This window comes from Hemisphaericaspora subhashii, assembly GCF_019202705.1.
Source record: "Hemisphaericaspora subhashii strain CBS 10753 chromosome Unknown scaffold13, whole genome shotgun sequence".
NCBI classification, from domain to species: domain Eukaryota; kingdom Fungi; phylum Ascomycota; class Pichiomycetes; order Serinales; family Debaryomycetaceae; genus Hemisphaericaspora; species Hemisphaericaspora subhashii.
The window spans coordinates 60,679-81,840 of record NW_026057288.1 but is presented as its reverse complement, the minus strand read 5'-3'; the positions used below and the strand labels follow the sequence as shown (position 1 = coordinate 81,840).

The following is a 21,162-nucleotide window of genomic DNA, read 5'->3' as shown; positions in this document are numbered from 1 at the left end:
CGAAAGAAGGTAGATGATATTTATAAATTAATTGAATGAAACAACTGGAGTTTTAGTTTATTTGAAAAATTTCAGCAGATGGGGGATTTTGTTTTTTCAGTGGGACGTTTTTGAAATTTTATTTATTATGGAAAATTAATATTTCCTTTCTTTCTTTCTTTCTTGAGCCAATTGGTTTAGAGAGTATTTTCTTGAAAGGCTCTTCTACTTTGGGGTTGGAATAGAGTCTCTTTTCATAAACAGGAAGTGTGTTTATTACAGTGACAATGTTGTGGGTAGATGTCCATTTATGAAGTTCAAGTTATATTACGTAATTCGCATTCGCTAAAACGAGCCCGGTACCGAAATTCTTCCCAACCCTTAAGCCAATTGATTTCATAATTCTTCGATTTTAGCTGTATCTTTCTGTTAAATTGCACGAAATGAAAATCAAACAATTGCTTAAAAAGAAAAGATTGGTCTTAGATGGAGCTTTAGGTACAGAATTGGAGAATCACTTACCCAAGGATTCTCCAATTCAACCAAAAGGAAACCCATTATGGTCAGGGATGGTCTTGTTGAAAGATCCCAAATTAGTTGAACAAGTGCATTCCAACTATCTTGATCTGGGTGCTGACATAATAACTACTTCGACTTATCAAATTTCGTACGCCAGCTTGAGAAAGTATACAAATCTAAATGACAAGGAAATCTTGGATTTATGGAACAAATCAATTGACGTGGCTCAAGAAGCAATAAGGAAATCAGGAAAGTCTAAGAAAGTAATAGTGGGATCTGTTGGGCCATATGCTACTTATCTTTGTAATTTTTCTGAATATACTGGAGATTATGGGGATGCTTCCAATGGGGACTTGGAGAAGCATCACTTACCAATGATTAAGTTCTTTGTTGAGAATAAAAAAGTAGATGTAATTGGGTTTGAAACAATGCCAAGATTCAATGAGGTAAAAGTTGTTATTAACATAATGAAGAGATTGAACATCAAGAAGGAATTTTATGTCAGCATTAATTGTATCAAGGTAGGAGAGATGGTGGATGGAACTCCAATCCAAGAGTTGGTCACCTGTTTGCAAAAGGAACTAAGGGATAACAAATATTTTATTGGATTGGGAATTAATTGTACTCATTTCGATTTAATCAATGAAATTATCAGTGAGATAGATGGTCTCCCCTTGATATTATACCCAAATTTCCCATTCGAAGACCCGGACATAGATCATAGTGGATGGAAGCAAGAGGTTTTCAAATGGCTAGAGTTCAAAAATGTAAGGATAATTGGTGGGTGTTGTAATACAGGTCCGGCTGAAATCAGACAAATTTCAGAGCTAGTTAATAAGTAGATTTCTAGCAAGGTATCTCTCTCTCGATTCAACAGAGGTACAATAGTTAGCTGGTGTACAGCATATTGAGTATAGTTTGTGCTTTGCAACCCCCAATTTTATTTTTTAACAACACTTCTTCTTCAATGCAACACCTTGAAGTAAATGACTGCAGAACTTTATTTCCTATACATAATAGAGTATAATAGAGAAGTCATGCTTCGTTCATATCCTATTGCAACAGAGACGAGACTAAATGTTCAAAATTAATAATTATTTTCTATTTCAATTTATAAAGCTTTTCTATTAAATCTATTAGCTATATTAGTCCAGCCTCCTGGTTGCCTTAACTACAATTGGGATCATTCCACCAGTTGAGATTGTAAAATGTCTATGTTGGAAAACATTGATAAAACATCTGATTGTTCCTGCGTGTGAAGTAGTTGAAATAAATGTGTGAGCTTGCTTCTTTTCTTTATCAACGATACCATTAGTTACATCACTTTCAAATAATTCTTGCACGAATTGGTTGACTCTAATTGATTGTTCAACCATAGTTTCTCTAGTCTCAGTAAAGTAAATATCTTCTTCAACCAACTCATCAGTAATGAATCCATACTTACCAAATCTTTCGTCGATAACACGCTTTGGTGATCTTTGGTCACATAAGTTCTTTCCAAGAGTTTCTCTAATCTTTTCTTTGACCACCGGATGCACATCTTTTGGCTTGATATCATCCCATGTGTTGACAAATGTTCTACTGGATCTTTGCATAGGAGAAACAAAGAATTTACTAGGCATAGGAGCACCCAAACTCAACTCTTGTTTCCAAAGTTCGTTGTTTTCTTCCGATTGTTTGACACCAGTCTCGGTCAAATTTGGATCTGGAGCCCAAGTATATTCTCCATCAGTTGATAATGCGTGATACTTATCAATCCAAGCTTGAATACCATATTTTTGAACAATAAGATTATGATACCCCTGGCCATGTCTAGCACAAAAGATTAATTTATAAGATTCATTCTCATTAGCGTTGTCGTTGAGTTCTTTCAATTCAGAAATTATATCTTCCCATGATTTCAAACGGCCCATGTGTTCCCAGGCATAGTTGAATTTCAAATCGTTGGTAGCAGGATCTGATTGTTTGAAAAACCCTTGAACTACTTCAAAAGACCATGGGTAGACCCAGTTTCCGTTCTCATCCTTTTCGTCCTTAAGGAATGTTCTAAAAGTTTCGTGGTACTTTAATTCAGCTTCAGTATCAGCGTGAGCGTCATCATAGTCATCTTGAGTAGGAACTAAGAGAGATTGTTTGGTCATAGTTATAGTCAGTTAGTATGTGATAACTAATCGTCTACATTTTATTAAGAAGAAAAAGAAGTATTTAAAAAAGAACATGAAATAAGAATGTGGGTGTCAGAAGGTGAGGTGAATCATTTTATACCTTGTGGTTAGGCAAATATGAAATAATGAGTAATCGTGGGTCTTGGATGCAACGTTGCAGTTTCATGCCCAGTCGCTGAAAATTTCGGAAAAAAACGGTTTTTGTGATCGATCCTTTATTGTTCTTTCTGCACCTGCGCCCCCACCTAACGCTCTCTACATTCGACTGTTTGGGTCTTCCGCTCCGCGATTTCTCACGGAGTTGAGAACTAGGTGTTGGGCTTCTTGACTATGGAATCTTAAACCTAACGCTCTCTACATTCGACTGTTTGGGTCTTCCACTCCGCGATTTCTCACGGAGTTGAGAACTAGGTGTTGGGCTTCTTGACTATGGAATCTTAACTTTCACTAAGTTGCATTATGTATGAATATTGTTTTCTTGGCTATTTTGATGGTGCTGTAGTATATAGTCTCTTTTATGCAGTATGAAATGGAAATAGTGTCTAACATGTAAAAATAAACCAGCGATTCCGATCTGGTTACTATTTTTAGATTTTGGTGAGAGAGACGACATGTTACTGAAAACTGATATATATTCTTGAACGAGACAATAAATATATACATTATAAAACGTTACAATGTGAGGGTGAATGAAACCAAGGTAGTAAATAGTTAAAAAGCATCAAAGCAAATAAAAATTGTAAGATGGATGAAATGAATAGGATGTATGCAAATAACTAAAAGTCAGGGTTAATGGTACATAACAATATGATACTTAAAAACATTAGTGCCTTCATCTCAAAATACACGCCTCTATAAAAAAAATAAGTTGGTTGGGGGTACTTAAAAGCATCAAACAGGTAAAAAATCAAACAAACAGATAAACACAAAATAATATACAAAATCATGAAACAAATCAAATAAAAACGATGACATGTTAGCCTTACAGTAAAAGGCTAAGTTTTTCTTGAAGGTCCAGTCTTAAAGTCTGGTTTGAAATCTGGTTTCTTGGTACTACTCTTCTTGAATTGAAATTTCGTTAAAATTGGAATATGATCGGATGGGAAATTAGCATCTGGGAAACCAATGCATTGGCTTGCGTAATCTTCATCTACTTTTCCTAACAATCCCTTCACTTGCAAGGCAGCAGTAGAATACCAAATATAATCAATATTATCAGTGAAGGCAGGTGTAAGATTTGTAAATGGCAATTCGCCTAAAGTTTCATATGCAGACTTCAATTTAAATACATTCTTAAACCCTTCTTCCGTAAATTTACCATAATCTCTATCAGCCATATCTTCGTGGTTAACAGAAGCACCAGTTGAAAATAATTCATAAACTGCACTATTCTTAACGGAATTGAAATCACCACAAATAAGCAAGGTGGCATTCTTAATTTCTTCCATAGAAGTGGTGCGAAGGAACTTCTTAAGTGTGTCTTTCATTTCTTCTAATAAGATACCAACTTGCAAGGTTTTAACATCATTGAATGCTGGATCCCAATGCAAATGTGTATTAACAATTGTTATATTTTCTCCACTTTGTTTATGTTGCAAGAAACAAATCAATGCGGTATTATCTTTATTCATAAATCTGTTGAACATATCTTTGGTCTTCTTATATCTATCAGAACCCATACAGACACTACTATATTCAAAGTTTTGCTTTTGAATCAAATTGAACTTGTCGGCCTTGAAGAATGTGGCACATCCATCAACCTTTTTGGCATCGGCTTCACTCATTGTCTTAGCTCTTGTTTTACAGAAGAATACACCCTTGTAACCGTTTGCTGTCATGAGCGGAAGCCAGAAATCACTATATGTTTGAGTTTCTACTTCTTGCATGCAAACAATATCTGTACCATAACCTAAGATTTCTCTTTCGAGAGCATTCTTTCTATAATCCCATTCTAATGCCCAAGAAGGAGTGAATTTATACATTTTTGGAGTAGCATAATGTTGACATAACGTGTTGTAAGATAATAAAGTAAAGCTATCAGGCTCCGTTTCATTTTTGAATGATTCTGTACTATCTGCTACTTCTCCATCATCATCCAAAGAATACCAAGGTCTTGGTTTTGGTGTTTTGGTAATTGTCGTTTGATCTCTTAACGTAGAAATTAACTCCTTGGTTCCCTTTTCAGCAATCAAATTAGCAATATTTAAATCTAATGGGTTGCCTTCTACTCCCAAAAATAATAGTTCAATAAGATTCCCAAAGGAATTTGGTAAGGTCTTGATATTGTTGTCAAATAAATAAAGATATCTCAAATTGAAGCACAATCCAAGCTCCGATGGAAGTTCATTAAGTCTATTATGTGATAAATCCAAAGTCCTCAAAGATCTTAACCTGGATATGGCAGTAGGAATACTAGTCAACTTGTTATTATTCAAATATAAAGATTCCAAGAAATCATAATGGAATAACTTTGGTGATAAATTTACTAACCCTTGACCACTTAAATCCAATTGACACCATAGTTGTCTCCCTTGAGTTTTAAGTCTCATTCTTTGTTCCTCCATAGAATCATCATCAAGGTCTTGTGACGGCTTTTTATTATGCATTAACGCAGAACTAGGAGTTGGTGTGCTGGTTCCTTGTCTATCAATCCCTTTCTTTGCTTTTTCTTGTTCTTCCAATGCTGTTACAATGGCTCTGGTAGCTTCGATCAACCCTACAGATTTTACTTCACTATAAGGATTTTTATTCTTTCTGGAGTTGGACGCATATTGCCTTGCATAGTAATGAGGAATATTTGAGCTTCTGGATAATTGGCATAACTGTTGTTGATGTTGCCAAAACATAGAATTTGGATTGTCGACAGAAAGCGTAGCCATTTTTTGAAGAGGAGTACCTTGTTGCTGTTGTTGAACTTGTTGTTGTTGTTGCTGTTGCTGCTGTTGTTGTTGTTGTTGAAGTTGGGCTAATTGCTGTTGTTGCTGTTGAGCTTGGAGTGCTGCAGCTTGCTGTTGATTGTAGAATTGTTGTTGAAGATGAGGAGGTTGACGTGGCACTTGCTGTTGTTGTTGTGATGCCTGGTATTGTTGTTGCAATTGCTGCTGAGGTTGATATGCTTGTTGCAATTGCAGAGTGTTCGTCTGGCTCTGCTGTTGGTTTTGCTGGAACTGTGGGAAGAATTGCTGTTGTAATTGTTGAGATAGTTGTGTTCTTCCATAGTTTCCTTGATACATATTTTGATTCAAGTTTTCATTAAATGATTCGGGTTGTTGAAAACCAGCACCTAATCCACCGGCTGTTGGTTGTTGCTGTTGTTGCTGTTGTGGAGGAGGAGGCTGTTGCTGTTGTTGTTGTTGGTTCTGCCCTTGGTGAAGTTGTTGGAGAAGGATTTGTTGGGCTTGCAAGTTGGTTTGAGGTTGCCCTTGAACTTGCGCATGTTGATATTTATTCGTTACGTTCATAATATTTCCAAGCTTTTATGATATTTTTGTCTTATCTATCCCTTATTGTCATATATTTGATACTCTAGATGATATTCCACTGGGTTGTTAAAAGGAGTTTGAAAATTGAAACAAAAACAAGACACACACACACGACACTTTCTTTTTGAAATAATTCACTTGAGCTTGGTTCTACTTTGGGGTAAACTTGTTAATTAAATGATGTTCAAAAGCGATAATATTTGATAATAATATAATTTCTAGATACTTCCTTGTCTCTCTCTCTCTGATTTTTACAACATCAACTGAACTTTGCCTCTTTGTTGTAAAGAGAAGTTTTTTTTTTGGGTTCAACATATTTTGAATATTTTGCACGACTTCTTATTAGGCACTTGAAAAAATCAATTTAAGGTCATACGATGAATGGAGTATGGGCTGGGGATGAAGTTTAATGATTTAGAGTGGAGCAAAGTTTCTCTTTCTATGATAATGACGAATGTGTATTAATAAATGTTTTAACTATGAAAAACTAACTACATAAATCAGAAAATGCAAAAATACAAAAATGTAATTAATTATAACTAATTTCTGCAACCAATGGAATATGATCAGAAGGGAATTGTTGATTAGGGAACCCTTTAATTGCACAACTAGAGCAATATTGTTCATCAACCTCACTTAGTACTTTAACGATTTTAAAATTTTGTTTGCTAATGAAAATATGGTCTAAAACATCAGTCAAACTTGATGTATAACTTGTGAAATTTAATCGTTGAGATTTCAATAATGAATCATAGATATTTACAAATTCAAATGGGTTTTCAATTTCTTTCTTTTCATTGATCAATGAATTGTTATCTCCATAATCATGGCCAGCAAAATTCTGAGATTCAGTAATATTGATCCCTTTTGTACTTAACAATTTAAATACATCTGATCTAATGTTGGAATTTAGATCCCCTAACAATATTATGTTAGGATCGGGAGTGTCTATATAATTATGCAATGTTGTGAGTAGAATCTTTGTCTGTAAAGCCTTGACATCATTATACTCTGGTGACCAATATAAATGGGTATTGGTTACATACACAATCTTGTCTGCAATCTTGTCATACAACTTAAGTAATAATGCAACTGTATTTCGAGGTATCACTCTCTTGATTAAATCATCTGTGAAATGGTAGGAGCTTTTATTTAATAAGATATCTTCTCCAAAATTGATTTCCCTCTTGTCAAGTACATCAAATCTATTGGTATTTACAAAGACTCCAACTCCATCAATGAACTCGGTTGATTTACCTCCCCAATATCCTGGTAAAGATTTCTTGACAAAATAACTTTCATAATTTGCATCAGGGAAATTCTTACTCCAAGAATGTTTATACACATAATATTCCATCTCTTGGAAACACATGATATCACATCTAAGTTGAGATATGGTTTTATTTATAAGTGGGAATCTATATGTTGTCCAATCAAGGTATTCTGGTTCTAAGTATCCAAACACTTGATGCCACGTATAATGCCTAGACAATAGATTATATGACATGACTGAGATTTTATTCTTTGAGTCTATAGGAGGAGGATTTAATGTAACCCATCGACGATATTTGGTTGCATCATAGTCATCTGGAACGTTTGCATGTTTAAGACTCATGTCCCTGTTAATGGCGGTGGTTGGTCTCATCGAATTCATCATGGCTGTTGATAGTTGTAGTCGTCTTTTCAATACTAATGGGAAACAATATTTCATATAAATAATTCGTAATGATCACAAAATAAAGGGATCGTATTGGCCTTTTTAAATAATTTCAGAATTTTTGATTCTTTGGCGGAGTTAGGTGGGGTGAGAAATATTTTTCTTATTGTTAGATTTGCTTCAATCCCGATTGTTTGCAGTTGGGATGCGCTTGATCTTGGCTTTAAAAGTGTTGGTTGATTATCTTGTTGTAATCTCAATAATTAAAGGCTTCTTTCTATATGATACTTTAAAATGAATGTTACAAAGCTTGCAAGAAATTGCTAAAACTCTGAAGTGATATTTATATTTGTTTCTAACTGACACGAAAATTGTTGTTCCAACAAATCCAATTACGAGTGGGTGTATCACACTTTCTACTTTTAAGCTTTTTTTTATGGAATACTGCATAGAAGATGGTCCGGCCGAAAGGATAATTAGATCCACACAATAAGTATCAAGATTCTTGGACTTTTTTTTGCTCCTATGGCCGATAGGCAATTAGGAACGGCTGATGGAAATACGATAGGGCCGTATCTAGTATGAACGGATGTTCTGGCTCTAGATTAACTAAATTCATCGCATGCAACTAAATATAGATTATATATTGAAGTGTGGCTTATGATCATTTTGTGCAGTGGGGATTAAATGAAATAGCCACTTGATCTTATTTCGCAACAATCGGATTCACCCATAATCAAAATAATTGAAAGTATAGCCTCATTCGTTGACCTTTCCTTTTTCTTTCGCAGCCTATCCAAATGACTTTCTCTCAAAAATAATGATTTTGGAACCATCTCGCTTAAAATTATTCGCCCGTTCATTGTTCCATGAGCTTTAGACCAGAAAAACACCAAACATTGCTAGCCCTGATTTGTAATCACTTTGCTCGGCATTACTAAAGGAGCCGATTAGTGGCCGGTTGACTGGATATCATGGAATTGCCCCGCCTTTTAACTTAACTGGTAGCATTTAGATGCCAGCTATTGTTGTCTATTGTTCTAAATTTAGTAGCACAAAATTGCACTGCCATAAACCAGGATGCCCCGGGGTTTTGTCTCAGACCGCAGATTACGTCGTCAGATAACCAAATCGTTCTATGTACCTGCTTATTACCTCGGCTCCTTTATTAGCCAGCTCACAAAGGAGGGGAAGACACACGTAAGGCGTATGGAGTCATCATCCGTCAGCATTTATTTTATCACAATTTTTGATCTTTTGCTGTACCTCATGCTTCTGTACTTCATGTCAAAACATTTCATTTTAAAAAGAAGACCACGGTGATTAACTGAGAATAATATAAGCTACTTTATATCTATTGAAATGTAAAGCGTTCCAACTGTAACTTTGTAATGCTATATCTGGGCCTACTATCTGATAAGCTATAGTCAGATTTATTTGAGTATGTATGGTCCTCAAAAAGAAACGACCAGTTAATACAATCAGTCGCTTGGTTACTGCGGGGATTGGACTCCTTTCATTGATCCATGCCTTACTTGTAACTCATTAAGTCCCTCACTCACTTGACTTTGCCAATTCCCGTTTGTAAGCAACCCGCTATTGGGAAAAAGCATGTTTAGGAGCCTCTCATTTAAATTCTGAATGTAAGCTTCATTAGGTAAACTCCTGTTGTTAAATTTGCATTTTGGAATTTCATATTGAACGCTTCTGTTTGTAAGCTACCATTTGTAAACTTGTGTTATGTACGGCCCTATTTGTAAACTTCCATTTGTAAACTTTTGGAAAACTTCTCAACGCATCAAAAACTGCTGTCTATCCAAATGTGTACCTGGGACGTTCTTCGCTGTCTTTCATCGTCATGCCCTGCTTGAAAACCCCTAGAGTCAATAGCAAAAGTTCCACTAGTTGATACAATAATCAATATTTTTTTGCAACACATTTTTGTAAATTTTTTAAAAAAGCAGTGCTGCAAAAATTTAAATCAATGAAATACACTTAAGAATATGATGAATACTAGTGAATATAGTTTTTATAGAATTGAAATACATATATCGGTTACTTGCTAGCTGCTTACAGCCTCTATTGGAGTTTGCAAATGTTTCGGCCGAATAATTTGGTCACATGACTTTCACTTGAGATTCACGTGACATGCCCCGATTACCCAATTAGTTAACACTTTTTTCTTCACCTTGCGTCAATTTGGCGTAGTTGGTTAGAACTTTTACTGAAAATTTTGTCGATTTTTTTTGCTATTTTGGGATCTGATGTTCGATGCAGTGATAGGACACAAACATTCTTTTTTTAGTTTTGGTGAAGCAGGAAGCTATATTAAGAGGTTTGACATTATCTAGCTTAATAATATTGGTCTGGTTTAATTTGTTTTCTATAGCTTATTCCGATGTGTCTTAAATACGTCGGTGAAGTGAGTCCTTGCTTGATGATGAGGTCCTTGATTAATGGCTGGAAAAAAAAAGGGCAACCCATAGAAATGCATTCAAAACTGTAGATAATACATCATTCGTTCCAATAAACATATAAACAGTAAATAAACAACTGGAAAATGCCTAAAACGAAAAAGATAAAGAAGAATGGTCCACCTCCAGAAGGATATTCCAAAATAGAACCAACATTAACTAAATTCCTTTCTAAATTAAAACAAGCTCAATCAGATCAAGATAAAACCAAAAGTAAACATAGTTCATTATGGAAAGTATTTCAATTAAATCATCAAATATCAAGATATGTTTATGACTTATATAATTCTCAAAAGATATCTCGTGATCTTTATGATTGGTTACTTTTGCAAAGTTATGTAAACCGAGATTTGATTGCAAAATGGAAAAAACCAGGATATGAAAAATTATGTTGTGTTCAATGTATAGTAGAGAAGAATTATGGTGGGACTTGTATATGTCGTGTGCCGAAGGAGAAACTTATTGAGAATGATCCTGAAAAAGTTAAGACTGAATGTATTACTTGTGGATGTAAGGGGTGTGCTTCTACTGATTGACCGATGGAAACTTACAATTGTAATGATACAAATTATTAAATTAAATTAAAAAGCAAACTATAAAGCTATAGGAAGAAGCATAAAAAAGAGCCAGAATACAATTAAATAAACAATCTGAAAAATAAAAAACCATTGATATATAACCCACTATAAATAAAAAACCCATTCCCGCGATAATCACCTCACTTTTCATCATTCACCTTCTTCAAATCCTGATATAAATTCTTATTCCTATCTTCAAGTTGTTGCAGTCCATCAGATTCCCCAGTACTATTAGTTCCCCTATCCAACACAGGCGACGATTGTATACCCACATGATCATGTTGTAAATTCCTCAAGATCATATCATCATCATCATAAGAAGACAAACTCCCACTAGTTGATTTCACACTTGCATTACTAGTATTCAATAAATTAATCTGATGATTATTGTTGAGTAATGGACTATAATAAAAATCATCTAAATATGAGGGAGAATTCCATAATTTTCTTATAATCGAATTAGTCTGCGGAGTACGGATATTTCTTAATGGGGTCTTCAAGATATTATTGCTGGATTTAGGTGTTCGTGATTTCGATTGAATTCCTCCTTGCAAGCTATTTCTCACATGCAGGTGCAGATGATGCAGCTGCAGAGTATGCAAATACTGTTGTTGTTGATAAATATTATTGTTGGCAGGTGTCAATGGTTCCAAAAGTGGTCCCGTGGCAGCTGGTCGTATTGGAGATAGTTCAAAATTCGAATTACAACTAAATGATGAGGTATATGTGAGGTTCTTTCCAGCTAATAATGGTTTATTTGGTGAATCAGTAATTAGGAATTGAGGTGCATTGAAAGCATTTGGAGTGATTGCTGAATCCAGTTTAGTTGAATTCCAAGGTGCTTGTAATGGAGTATTTCTTCTTTGTTGTTTCTTGAGCGCAGGATCTAATACACGAGTAATATCATTCTCATCATCATCTTCATCATCGTCTTGTATTTCTTCGTCAGTGTAATCGTATTCATAGTCGGATCGGTCTGAGTGATTGCTATTACTGTTATGACGATCTTTCTTGAGGCGTATTTTCCTCTTGCGCGTGTAGTTTGGAGATGATGCAGGCATATTTCTGAATGTACTCCCCTGAGAGAAAATACACGAAAACTTCCCAACCGGAGCATCATCTATCTGAGTATCATTCTCTTCCCCATCTCCTTCACCATCTGAACCTTTCGCATCTTCCCGCCTGGAAGCTCCTTCCTCTGCAGCCACAGCTTCAATTTTCGCAGCCTCGGCAGCTTGGGCCTCTTTGTCAGCTTTGAATTTACTTGCTTGTTTAATCTGATCCATAACTTCATGATACGAACTCTTCTTCAAACTCCTACTTTTCAAAAACTGTTCCTCACATCCGGGTTTAATACACCAAAAGTGCCCTTTACCATCTTTTGATTTTTCACCTTTTATGAATGCTTTATTTAATGAAAGATTATGTCTGATTGAATTTTGCCAACCCATATCTTCTCGTTTATAAAATTTGAACGTGTCTGATATCCAATGATATATTTGTGACAATGTTAATTTCTTATCTGGATGACAAAGGATTGAGATTCCAATGAGGGTGGCATATGAATATGGTGGTTTTTGATTTGAGTTAATGTCGAATACTGGGGCAGGAGGAGTTTCTTTTGATTTTGATTTCTTGGTAGTTGCTGGTGGTGGTGGGACCAGTTGTGATGATGCTCTTTTGGAACTATCTTCAATGTTGGCCGCTGCTGCAAGACCTTTGGTCTTTTTGATGGGTGAGCTGGTCAGTATAAACAGCAGCTGATGTTGTTGTTGTGGAGATGAGAATGCTGGTGATAGATATGAAGATTTCATAAATACGATATTTGGATCTAGATGGGATGGTTTTTGGGGGGTTTCAAATAGAAATGGTTGCTTTTTGCGATTTATGAACAGGGTCTCGGGTGGGGTGGTGATTAGTTTGGTGTTAGTCGTGGAAGATGAAGATGTTGATTTGGAAGGTGTGTCCATTACATTAGATGGTATGAACGTGTTTGATATATTTGATTCTTGTAGTACTGAACTTGGCAATGGTTTCCCAGATGCAGCCGACATAGTTTATGATTTTGTATCTTACTTCTTGGTATCTTGCTTGTTTGAAATTAACTTTGACTATTTGATAATGGAATAATAACTGGTAAGTATGTCTCGGTAGAATAGGTGATTTAGTATTCGGAAAAGTTGTAAAATATGGAAATACGACGACTTTATTCAAATATGGGAAAAACTTTAATATATAATACGTTGAAGAAAAATTAAGTAATGTTACATTCAAAAATCAAATGATCATTCATTTCACAATTTCAAATAGTATAAAAGTGTAATGAGAAAGTAACAACTCCTTGGTGTCTCCCTTCCTTCTTCGCTAAAAAAGACAGACGCGTAAAAAAAAAAACACGAAAATAAAAAATTTAAAGTGGTGGTGACATTTTATTTTTTAAGAAGGACTTGTCAATGCATAAATAATATTTTTAGAAGATGCAAAGAAAATTTCCTAAATGGAAAAAATAATTCAAATCTTAAATGTCGCGTTTCACCTTACCATCCACAGACGTCACATGACCAGTCACGTGAACAATATGATGATGAGATTTACTTAGGCTGAGCGGTAAATTACATCACTAACTAAACATTACTTTTTCTTCTGTCGTCTTCTTCTTCAACTGATTATTCATCGGATTACTTACTTTTAAAGTAATATCATATACTTTTAGTGGGCAAAACAAACACATATGGACGATTCAGTTAGAAGTCTTATTAGATTTGTCAGTAGAGGGTTTTATAGTACACCATATGTTTTAATATTAGATGCCGTATTACGGCATTCAGTACTTTCAGAAGATGATTTAATTCATTTATTAGGAATTAAACGTAAAGAATTACGATCATTATGTAATCGATTAATAGAAGATAGATTATTAATTAATCATATTCAAAGAGAAGATAATGGACAACAGAGGTATGTAACCCGTACTTATTTCTTTATTCATGTTACTGAAGCTATTGATTCCATTAAATGGAAAGTTCATTCTATTGTTAATAAATTAAAACAAGAAATGTCAAGTTTTGGTAATCCCCAAGGATATGTTTGTCCAAGATGTGGGAAAAAAGTTAGTCAAATCGATGCTATATCATTATTAAGTGAAGATAAAACCGAATTTGTATGTGATGTATGTCAAGGAGTATTAATTGAAGATGATTCATCACAACAAGCAAGTTTAAAACAAGAAAAATTAGAAAAATTAATGAAACAAGTTGATCCAATAATTAAATATTTAAAAATTATTGATGATTCAAATATTCAAGATAATAATTTCGAAACTGCATTAATTCAATCAATTCCTGCACAATCTACAAGTAATGCTTCATATACTGTTTCAAATCGGATCAGTTCAAGATCAAGATCAAATATGTCTCTGGCATTACAGAATGCAGCATCAAGATCACAAGCTACGTTGCATGTTTCTATTACTGCCAATGATGAGAATTATGAACGGGAACAAATGGAAAAAGAATCAAGAAGACAAAAATTGGAACAAAATGCATTACCTTCATGGCATTCTGGAAGTACCGTTGGACAAACTAGCGAGTTTGGTAGATTGGATGAGAATGATAGAGAAGAAGGAATTAAAGAAGAAGAAAATGGAGAAGGTGGAGGAGTTAAGAAAGAAGAAGATAGTTTGGGAGCTGTAGAAGAGGGAGAAGAAGAAGAGGATGAAGATGAAGGTGTATCTGAGCAATCATCAGTTATGACTACACCAGAACCATCATCGTTAGTTAATAGACAAATGCCATCATCAACTGAATTGAGAGATAGAGAGGCACAAGATGCATTGGCAGCATATTATGCTCAATTGGCAGCTGAACAAGATGAAGATGAAGACGAGGATGATGATGATGATGAAGATGATTTTGATGATATAATTTAAAAAAAAAGAGTTGTATAATAGTATGTAGCTTCTTGTAAAGTTCGTATAAAGGTTAATTTTATAAAAATTAGAAACGAAAATTGGGGTGGTTTTCCGGGCTTTGCCGAGTGTATTCGAAAACTTTTTATCCGGGGAAGGTTTAAATTGTAATTAGTCCAAATGTGGTACATGGCCAAAAAAACAGATGCTCCAGATGACCCGCAATAAACGAGGATGCGAAGCGCCATGTGTCCACCCCGGTCAATGTCAATCCCCATATTACTTAAAAAAAAGAAGATTTGGTGGAACACAAAAAAAAAAAAATGATCAAACTGGAACCCACCTGGGGTAAGTCTCTTGATAATTACAAATTTATGACTTTAATTAAAGGAATATTAACCATTCTCCAAAGTAAAAAAGAAGCCACTTCATAAAACAACATTCCATTGGAACAATACATTCAAACAATGCAATGCGCTACCACCAATAGATAAGCTTTATTCTTTGTGTTTTATTGAAATTACGGAGTTGCCCGTTAAATCCCGGAATTCAAAAACAGCAGCAAAGAAAAAAAAAAGGGATTTGTCAGAATTAAAATTATCCTTCCTTCTTTTTCTTTCTTCTTTTCTTTACAAATTTTATTTAAATATAAACCCACACACACTTCTCTCCCCCCCATAACTACTACTCCCCCCAATTTACAACTAAACACCTATTTGTTATTTATTTATTTACAATTGACAATTAAATATTTGATTGATCTCAATTGACATTTACTTTTTATATTTGAACAAACAACCCCCCTGACTAACCCCCCCCTACCAATATAGAATATATATAAAAATATGGCTACTGGAATGCTTTCACCTCATTCAAGACCAAATACTCCAATTGCTGCTGGTACTACAAGTAATGCTATAGGAACAGGAGTAGGTGCAGGTGCACCTACTAGTAGTAGTGGTGGTGGAACACATTCATCATCTAAACAAAATATACCAACTTATGAAAAACCAATGTATGAAAAATTTAATATAATGTATAAAACATTATTAAATTTAAAGAATAATAGAAGTAAATATATTGATTCAAAACAAGTTTATCAAATTTATGATTTATTTTTAAATTATTTATATGATTTAAAATTAACAAGAAAAGATGAAGAATTAAAAGGAATGACATTAAATTTACCAAATATTAATGATTTATTAATTGATGATATTTGTCAATTATTATCACTTTGTTTTGTTACTTGTGGATTAATTAAATTTGCTCCTGCTACTTATAGTTCATTATCTGCAGTTATGAAATTATTAACTCATTTACAAGAAAGTAATGTTTATACTGAAGAAGATTTACATCCAATTGGAATTAGATTGAATGAAATTAGAGATATTATTATGAATACTTCTAATTATGATGATGTGCATGATGAAGAAGCAACTCTTAAATCAACTCATCAAATTGAAGAGAATTTATTAAGAAATAAACTTAATAAATGTGAAGTATTATATCAAACTTTACAAAATCATTTTAAAAATATTCCACCGGATTTAGAACCTACTTATCATAAATTAATTGGTGTTAGAAAGACGTTATTAACTTATTTAACTGATATTAAAGAAGAACAACAACAACAAGGTGGTGGTGGGAAAAGAAATACTATACAACATGAAAAATTATTAATTAAAATTAATCAAATTAAACAAGAATTAAAGAGTATTGAAGCAGTAAGAGATGAATCAGATGGGAAATTTTATAGTAATCAAGCTCAATTTAATCAAGATAAAAAACAATTAGAGTCATTACAAGCTATTATGAATGGATTAATTGATGAATGTAATAATTTATTAGAAGATTTAGTATTAATTCATCAAGATAATAGTGTTAATAGTCATAATGAAAGTTTAGAACATGTTATAAAATTATTATCAGAATTAGCAATTGCTAAACCAAATTCAGAACAACCACCAGATCTTAAACAATTAAATTATAAATTTGAAACTTTATATCAACAATTATCAGAATTAAAATTAACTTTAGAAAATTTATTAGTCACAAGAAGATGGACTTTACGTGAAACTGATTTATATACTTATCAAAAATCATTAAAAACTATTGATGAAGAAAGAATAAGATTATCAACTATAACTTCAAAAACTGATCCAATGGTTCAAAAATTATTTAAAAAATATCAAACATTGATATTATATCTTTTAAGAAGATGTTATTCTATAATTTATAAATTATTAGAAAGTAGTGAACCTGTTAGTGAAAGTTTATCCCCAATTCATAATCAATTACAAACAGTTAAAAGATGTTTATTGGAATTAAAACGAGTTAAAGGTTTAAATAATTTACGTGAATTATATCCATTCCAATTTAAATTAGGTTCATTAGATAATTTACGTAAAGATGGGAAATTTATTGTAAATAATCAAATTCCTGAAGGACAAGGAACTTTAAATGCATTATTAGCTGAATGTTTTGATATTTTACAAGAATTAAAGATTGAATTGGAAGAAAATGAAGAGGATGAATATGACGAAGAAGATGAGGAGGATGAAACACAAAAGACAAAAATAATACAGAATAAGCAACATCAACAACAACAGCATAACCTGAACTATGATAGATTGAGTAATATAAATGGAGGTAGTTTTACTAATTCAAAAGGTGGAAGTGGTAGTAATGAAGATGATTTAGATATATCTGAAGACGAAGTTGAAATTAAAAGAAATAGATTTCAAGAATTCAATGAAGCTGATTATGATTTAGAAAGTGAATCTGCATTTGATGAAGATTTAGAAGAATTGGAAGAAGAAGAACACGAAAGCGACGATGATGATAGGCTTAGTTATGTTGGAAATGATTATTATTGATTGATAAGATACCGGTTTGTCTTGTATGTAATGAATTAGGATTAACAGTAATTAGTTGTTGTTTTATTTCCATAGCTGTTTATAAAAGTAAAAAATTTCATTTTGTTTTTCTATATTAATAAATTATAGTATTATAGTACATTACTTGATCAGCCTAATGCTATCGAAGTTACTAAATAGGATTGTCCTTGTTTTTAATTTTTCATTTTGCTAAACCACGGCATTACAATTATAAATGAGGCAGTGCAACATCGAGCAAGGGTATAATCTGTTTAGAAATTAAAAATAAAGGTTAGCATAGATCGTTTATTTATGTAATAGACAAAAAAGAAAGAAAGAGATATTCAAATATTCAAATAACAAGTTTCCCTAACACCAGAAATTGTATACTCTCTTATAGAAAGGCAAAGATCTGAGATATTCCTTTTCTTCAGCAACTTCCTGTTTAACTACTTCCAAGTCAGCTTCTCTTCTTCCTGTATCAATATCAATATCCTTGGTCCTGATATACAAGCTCCAGTTTCGCGTGTATATTTTATGACCAAAGTAGAATAACAAAACAACTGGCACAGTTAGGAAGTTACTGAAAAACACTTTTGCACTTGGTTGGGAATTCAATGGGAACACCGCAATCCAGAATTGTAAGCAAACCACGACGACGTTCAATAAGACTCCCCACCATGCACCAACTAGACCTGGTTGAGAGGCAAATGTTAACTCTGAAGTATCACGTCCTTTTGCTTTCATTGCCCTTCTGAAACGAATTAAACAGAAGTTAATGGAAGCCCACGAAAATATGGAAGACAATCCAGAAATGGACAACATCCATCCAAAAACTTCATCCTGCTTTGGTGTGGCAGCCAAGTAACACAAGAATCCCATCGATAACTGGACTAAAATTGCCATTAACGGACGTCCCTTTCTGTCAACATAACCTAAGAATGCTGGAGCTTGCTTAGCAGCAGCTAGAGCAGCCAATGTACGTGAAGAACCGAAGACAGAAGAATTCCCAACAGATAAAACGGAAATCATGATAACAACATTCATAACTGAGGGCAAGCCCAGAATCCCTCCGTTTTGAATAGCAATGACAAATGGAGATGCAGTTGCATCGACTGATGAAGCACCGAGTAATCTTGGGTTATCATAAGGTACCAACAAGCCAACCAAAGTTAAACAAATAACATAGAACAAAGTGATTCTCCAAAACACTTGTTTACATGCTTTAGGCAATGCCCTTCTTGGATTGTCAGATTCAGCAGCAGCCAATCCACATAATTCAGTACCGATAAAGGCGAAGGCAGCACCTACAAATACAGTGACGACCCCTTTGGCACCATTTGGGAATGGAGCTCCTTCAATGTACCAATTCCTATCACCTATGTAACCACCTTGTGGGCCACCACCAACAATCAATACAATACCCAAGATGATAAATCCACAGATAGCAATAACCTTAGTTGCCGAGAAAATAAACTCAGCTTCACCGTATCCCCTGACACCAAAGAAATTAATGGAAATAATGAAGAAGAAGAATCCAGAAACATAGGCCGCTGAGTTGGTGTTTGGATCCCAATACTTGATTGTCAAAGACGCAGCAACCAATTCTAAAGGTAAGATCACTAACCATTGCAAAGCATAATTCCAAGCCATAGCAAATCCCCAAGATGGGTCAATGAATCTTGAATTGTAGGTAATAAAAGCACCCGCAATAGGGAATGTGACTGCCAACTCACCTAAGGACTGGACAGTGCAGTATATCATAGTACCAATCAAGATATAACCCAACAATAAACCTGCTGGACCTGCAGTAGATAACGCTGACCCTGAACCGATAAATAAACCAGTTCCAATAGCCCCACCAATTGCAATCATTTGCAAATGTCTGTTCTTAAGCTTACGATGTAAAGCCGATCTAGCAGTCAAAATTGCGATTTTCTCAACTTCGGGCATATTAGGATCAAGTCCATAATCTTCAACATGGGCACGTTTGAATCCGTCTTTAAATTTTGCCCAACCAGTTAATGATGGTTGTTCAGTCTGGGTGGTACCATTATTGGCTTTGTCTGTTGCAACGTCGTCTGACGATGTTGTAAAAGCAGTGTTTTTTTCTATGTCTGTCATTCTGCTTGATATTGCTGAAAATTATAGAATTTATTCTCTCTATTATCTGACCAAATTGGACAGAGAATTGAGAGATATTTATAGGGATAGAGTATAGAGATTTGATAGCTTGGCACCAAATGTGTCTTTCTAATTTAAGTTTATTTTTGGGAATATAAAAGATAATGCTTGGCCGTGTTGATAAGAAAATATTGCTGCAAAAACCTTATTTATTAGCTCTTTGCAGAATTATGCTGCAACTTTTTTAACAAAGAGGCAAAAGAGACAAACTGCAAACATGATAATAGCCGACAACTCTCGCTAACGCTATACATCTAGTTAACGAGGAATGAGGTTACTTCAACAATAGCAATAGGTGGATAGATACCAGACAATTGTATTTGTCGGACCTAAGGAAAGTCCCAAATCCTATACCAAGAAAAAAACGGACGTGTTGAATGTCGCTTTTACGCTGATTATTCATAACCCTCATATCTATTAGCAACAAAATCGCCGTGCCATATCTGGAACTTCATTTCTTCCAGTGGATTTGGCTTCCCGTGAATTTCTTCAACCCCGTTTTTTGACTCCAGCCAGTAGTAGAACCTTTGATTTGTTGACAAGACCATACTACCACCGATAAGCAAAAAAAGCATATGATTTCCACTAAAAACAAAACTATTCGTGTTTTCTTCTTTCCTTTCTTCTTGTTATCCTTCTTTGTTTAACTACAACAATCATTCAAATATCAATCAAAGACTAGACAATAGTAAGTGCATTAACCTTGAATCTAGTTCTCTAGCCCAAAGCTAGGAAGGGGACCACTTTCGAAGCCAAATGCCTTCAGATTTGTATCAGTAGTTGATATCAGTCTAAGTTTTGGTTAGTATCTGGCCATTCATTGCAAACGCAGAAGTTTTTTGACCACTATAATCCTTTGATTGGCTCATGGGTTAAGGAGGTGTCATAGGGGCACGGTGGCTGACTACCATCATACCATGTACATGACTTCTTCTTGTGAAAAGAGGGGTCTAACAAGACACATTCAGTCATCCTTTTTCGGCGATTTAGCATGTTGAGCTGTTTTCAATGCCGAGAATAACATTCGCCTCATTGAAACTCTCCACTCCACCCGTCACAATTCGCTCGTACTACGTAAAAGCATTTTGCTATCTAATACCCCATTCTGTAGTTTATAATAGTTCCAATCTATATCAATTTGTACCCAATAGATGTAGAAACGGTGCATGTAATTTAGATCGCTAGGACGAATAAAATTGGTTGCATAATATACAGAAGTTTGGGGGCTCGAAGTTGATTTAGACATGGCACAAACAAATGAATGGGTATGAAGGGTGACGATTGAAGCAGCTAAAGGATTCTATTCAGCCAATCAATGCCCTTGGAAGTTTTGTTAAC

The 21,162-nt window shown here is 34.3% G+C and overlaps 9 protein-coding genes across 9 annotated transcripts; 4 read left to right on the top strand and 5 right to left on the bottom strand. All coding sequences in view use genetic code 12, as the record gives it.

Annotated features, from left to right (window-relative positions):
* Positions 1-422: 422 nt before the first annotated feature.
* SAM4 (S-adenosylmethionine-homocysteine S-methyltransferase) lies at positions 423-1,340 on the top strand (the record flags this gene model as incomplete). Its single annotated transcript, XM_049406648.1, has 1 exon — positions 423-1,340. The coding sequence occupies one exon, from the start codon at positions 423-425 to the stop codon at positions 1,338-1,340; it is 918 nt and encodes a 305-aa protein (XP_049263838.1).
* A 303-nt stretch (positions 1,341-1,643) lies between these two features.
* J8A68_002854 (uncharacterized protein) lies at positions 1,644-2,639 on the bottom strand (the record flags this gene model as incomplete). Its single annotated transcript, XM_049406647.1, has 1 exon — positions 1,644-2,639. The coding sequence occupies one exon, from the start codon at positions 2,637-2,639 to the stop codon at positions 1,644-1,646; it is 996 nt and encodes a 331-aa protein (XP_049263837.1).
* A 1,019-nt stretch (positions 2,640-3,658) lies between these two features.
* On the bottom strand, positions 3,659-6,124 carry J8A68_002853 (CCR4-Not complex 3'-5'-exoribonuclease subunit Ccr4; the record flags this gene model as incomplete). The annotated part of the gene is made up of 1 exon (XM_049406646.1): positions 3,659-6,124. The coding sequence occupies one exon, from the start codon at positions 6,122-6,124 to the stop codon at positions 3,659-3,661; it is 2,466 nt and encodes an 821-aa protein (XP_049263836.1).
* A 550-nt stretch (positions 6,125-6,674) lies between these two features.
* Positions 6,675-7,802, bottom strand: J8A68_002852 (uncharacterized protein; the record flags this gene model as incomplete). The annotated part of the gene is made up of 1 exon (XM_049406645.1): positions 6,675-7,802. The coding sequence occupies one exon, from the start codon at positions 7,800-7,802 to the stop codon at positions 6,675-6,677; it is 1,128 nt and encodes a 375-aa protein (XP_049263835.1).
* A 2,560-nt stretch (positions 7,803-10,362) lies between these two features.
* On the top strand, positions 10,363-10,812 carry BUD31 (U2 snRNP complex subunit; the record flags this gene model as incomplete). Its single annotated transcript, XM_049406644.1, has 1 exon — positions 10,363-10,812. The coding sequence occupies one exon, from the start codon at positions 10,363-10,365 to the stop codon at positions 10,810-10,812; it is 450 nt and encodes a 149-aa protein (XP_049263834.1).
* A 182-nt stretch (positions 10,813-10,994) lies between these two features.
* HCM1 (Hcm1p) lies at positions 10,995-12,908 on the bottom strand (the record flags this gene model as incomplete). Its single annotated transcript, XM_049406643.1, has 1 exon — positions 10,995-12,908. The coding sequence occupies one exon, from the start codon at positions 12,906-12,908 to the stop codon at positions 10,995-10,997; it is 1,914 nt and encodes a 637-aa protein (XP_049263833.1).
* Positions 12,909-13,585: 677 nt separating this feature from the next.
* Positions 13,586-14,782, top strand: TFA1 (transcription factor TFIIE subunit; the record flags this gene model as incomplete). The annotated part of the gene is made up of 1 exon (XM_049406642.1): positions 13,586-14,782. The coding sequence occupies one exon, from the start codon at positions 13,586-13,588 to the stop codon at positions 14,780-14,782; it is 1,197 nt and encodes a 398-aa protein (XP_049263832.1).
* Positions 14,783-15,606: 824 nt separating this feature from the next.
* Positions 15,607-17,640, top strand: J8A68_002848 (uncharacterized protein; the record flags this gene model as incomplete). The annotated part of the gene is made up of 1 exon (XM_049406641.1): positions 15,607-17,640. The coding sequence occupies one exon, from the start codon at positions 15,607-15,609 to the stop codon at positions 17,638-17,640; it is 2,034 nt and encodes a 677-aa protein (XP_049263831.1).
* Positions 17,641-18,009: 369 nt separating this feature from the next.
* On the bottom strand, positions 18,010-19,764 carry J8A68_002847 (GAP1; the record flags this gene model as incomplete). Its single annotated transcript, XM_049406640.1, has 1 exon — positions 18,010-19,764. One exon carries the CDS (start codon positions 19,762-19,764, stop codon positions 18,010-18,012), a length of 1,755 nt encoding a protein of 584 aa, XP_049263830.1.
* Between the last annotated feature and the right edge of the window lie 1,398 nt (positions 19,765-21,162).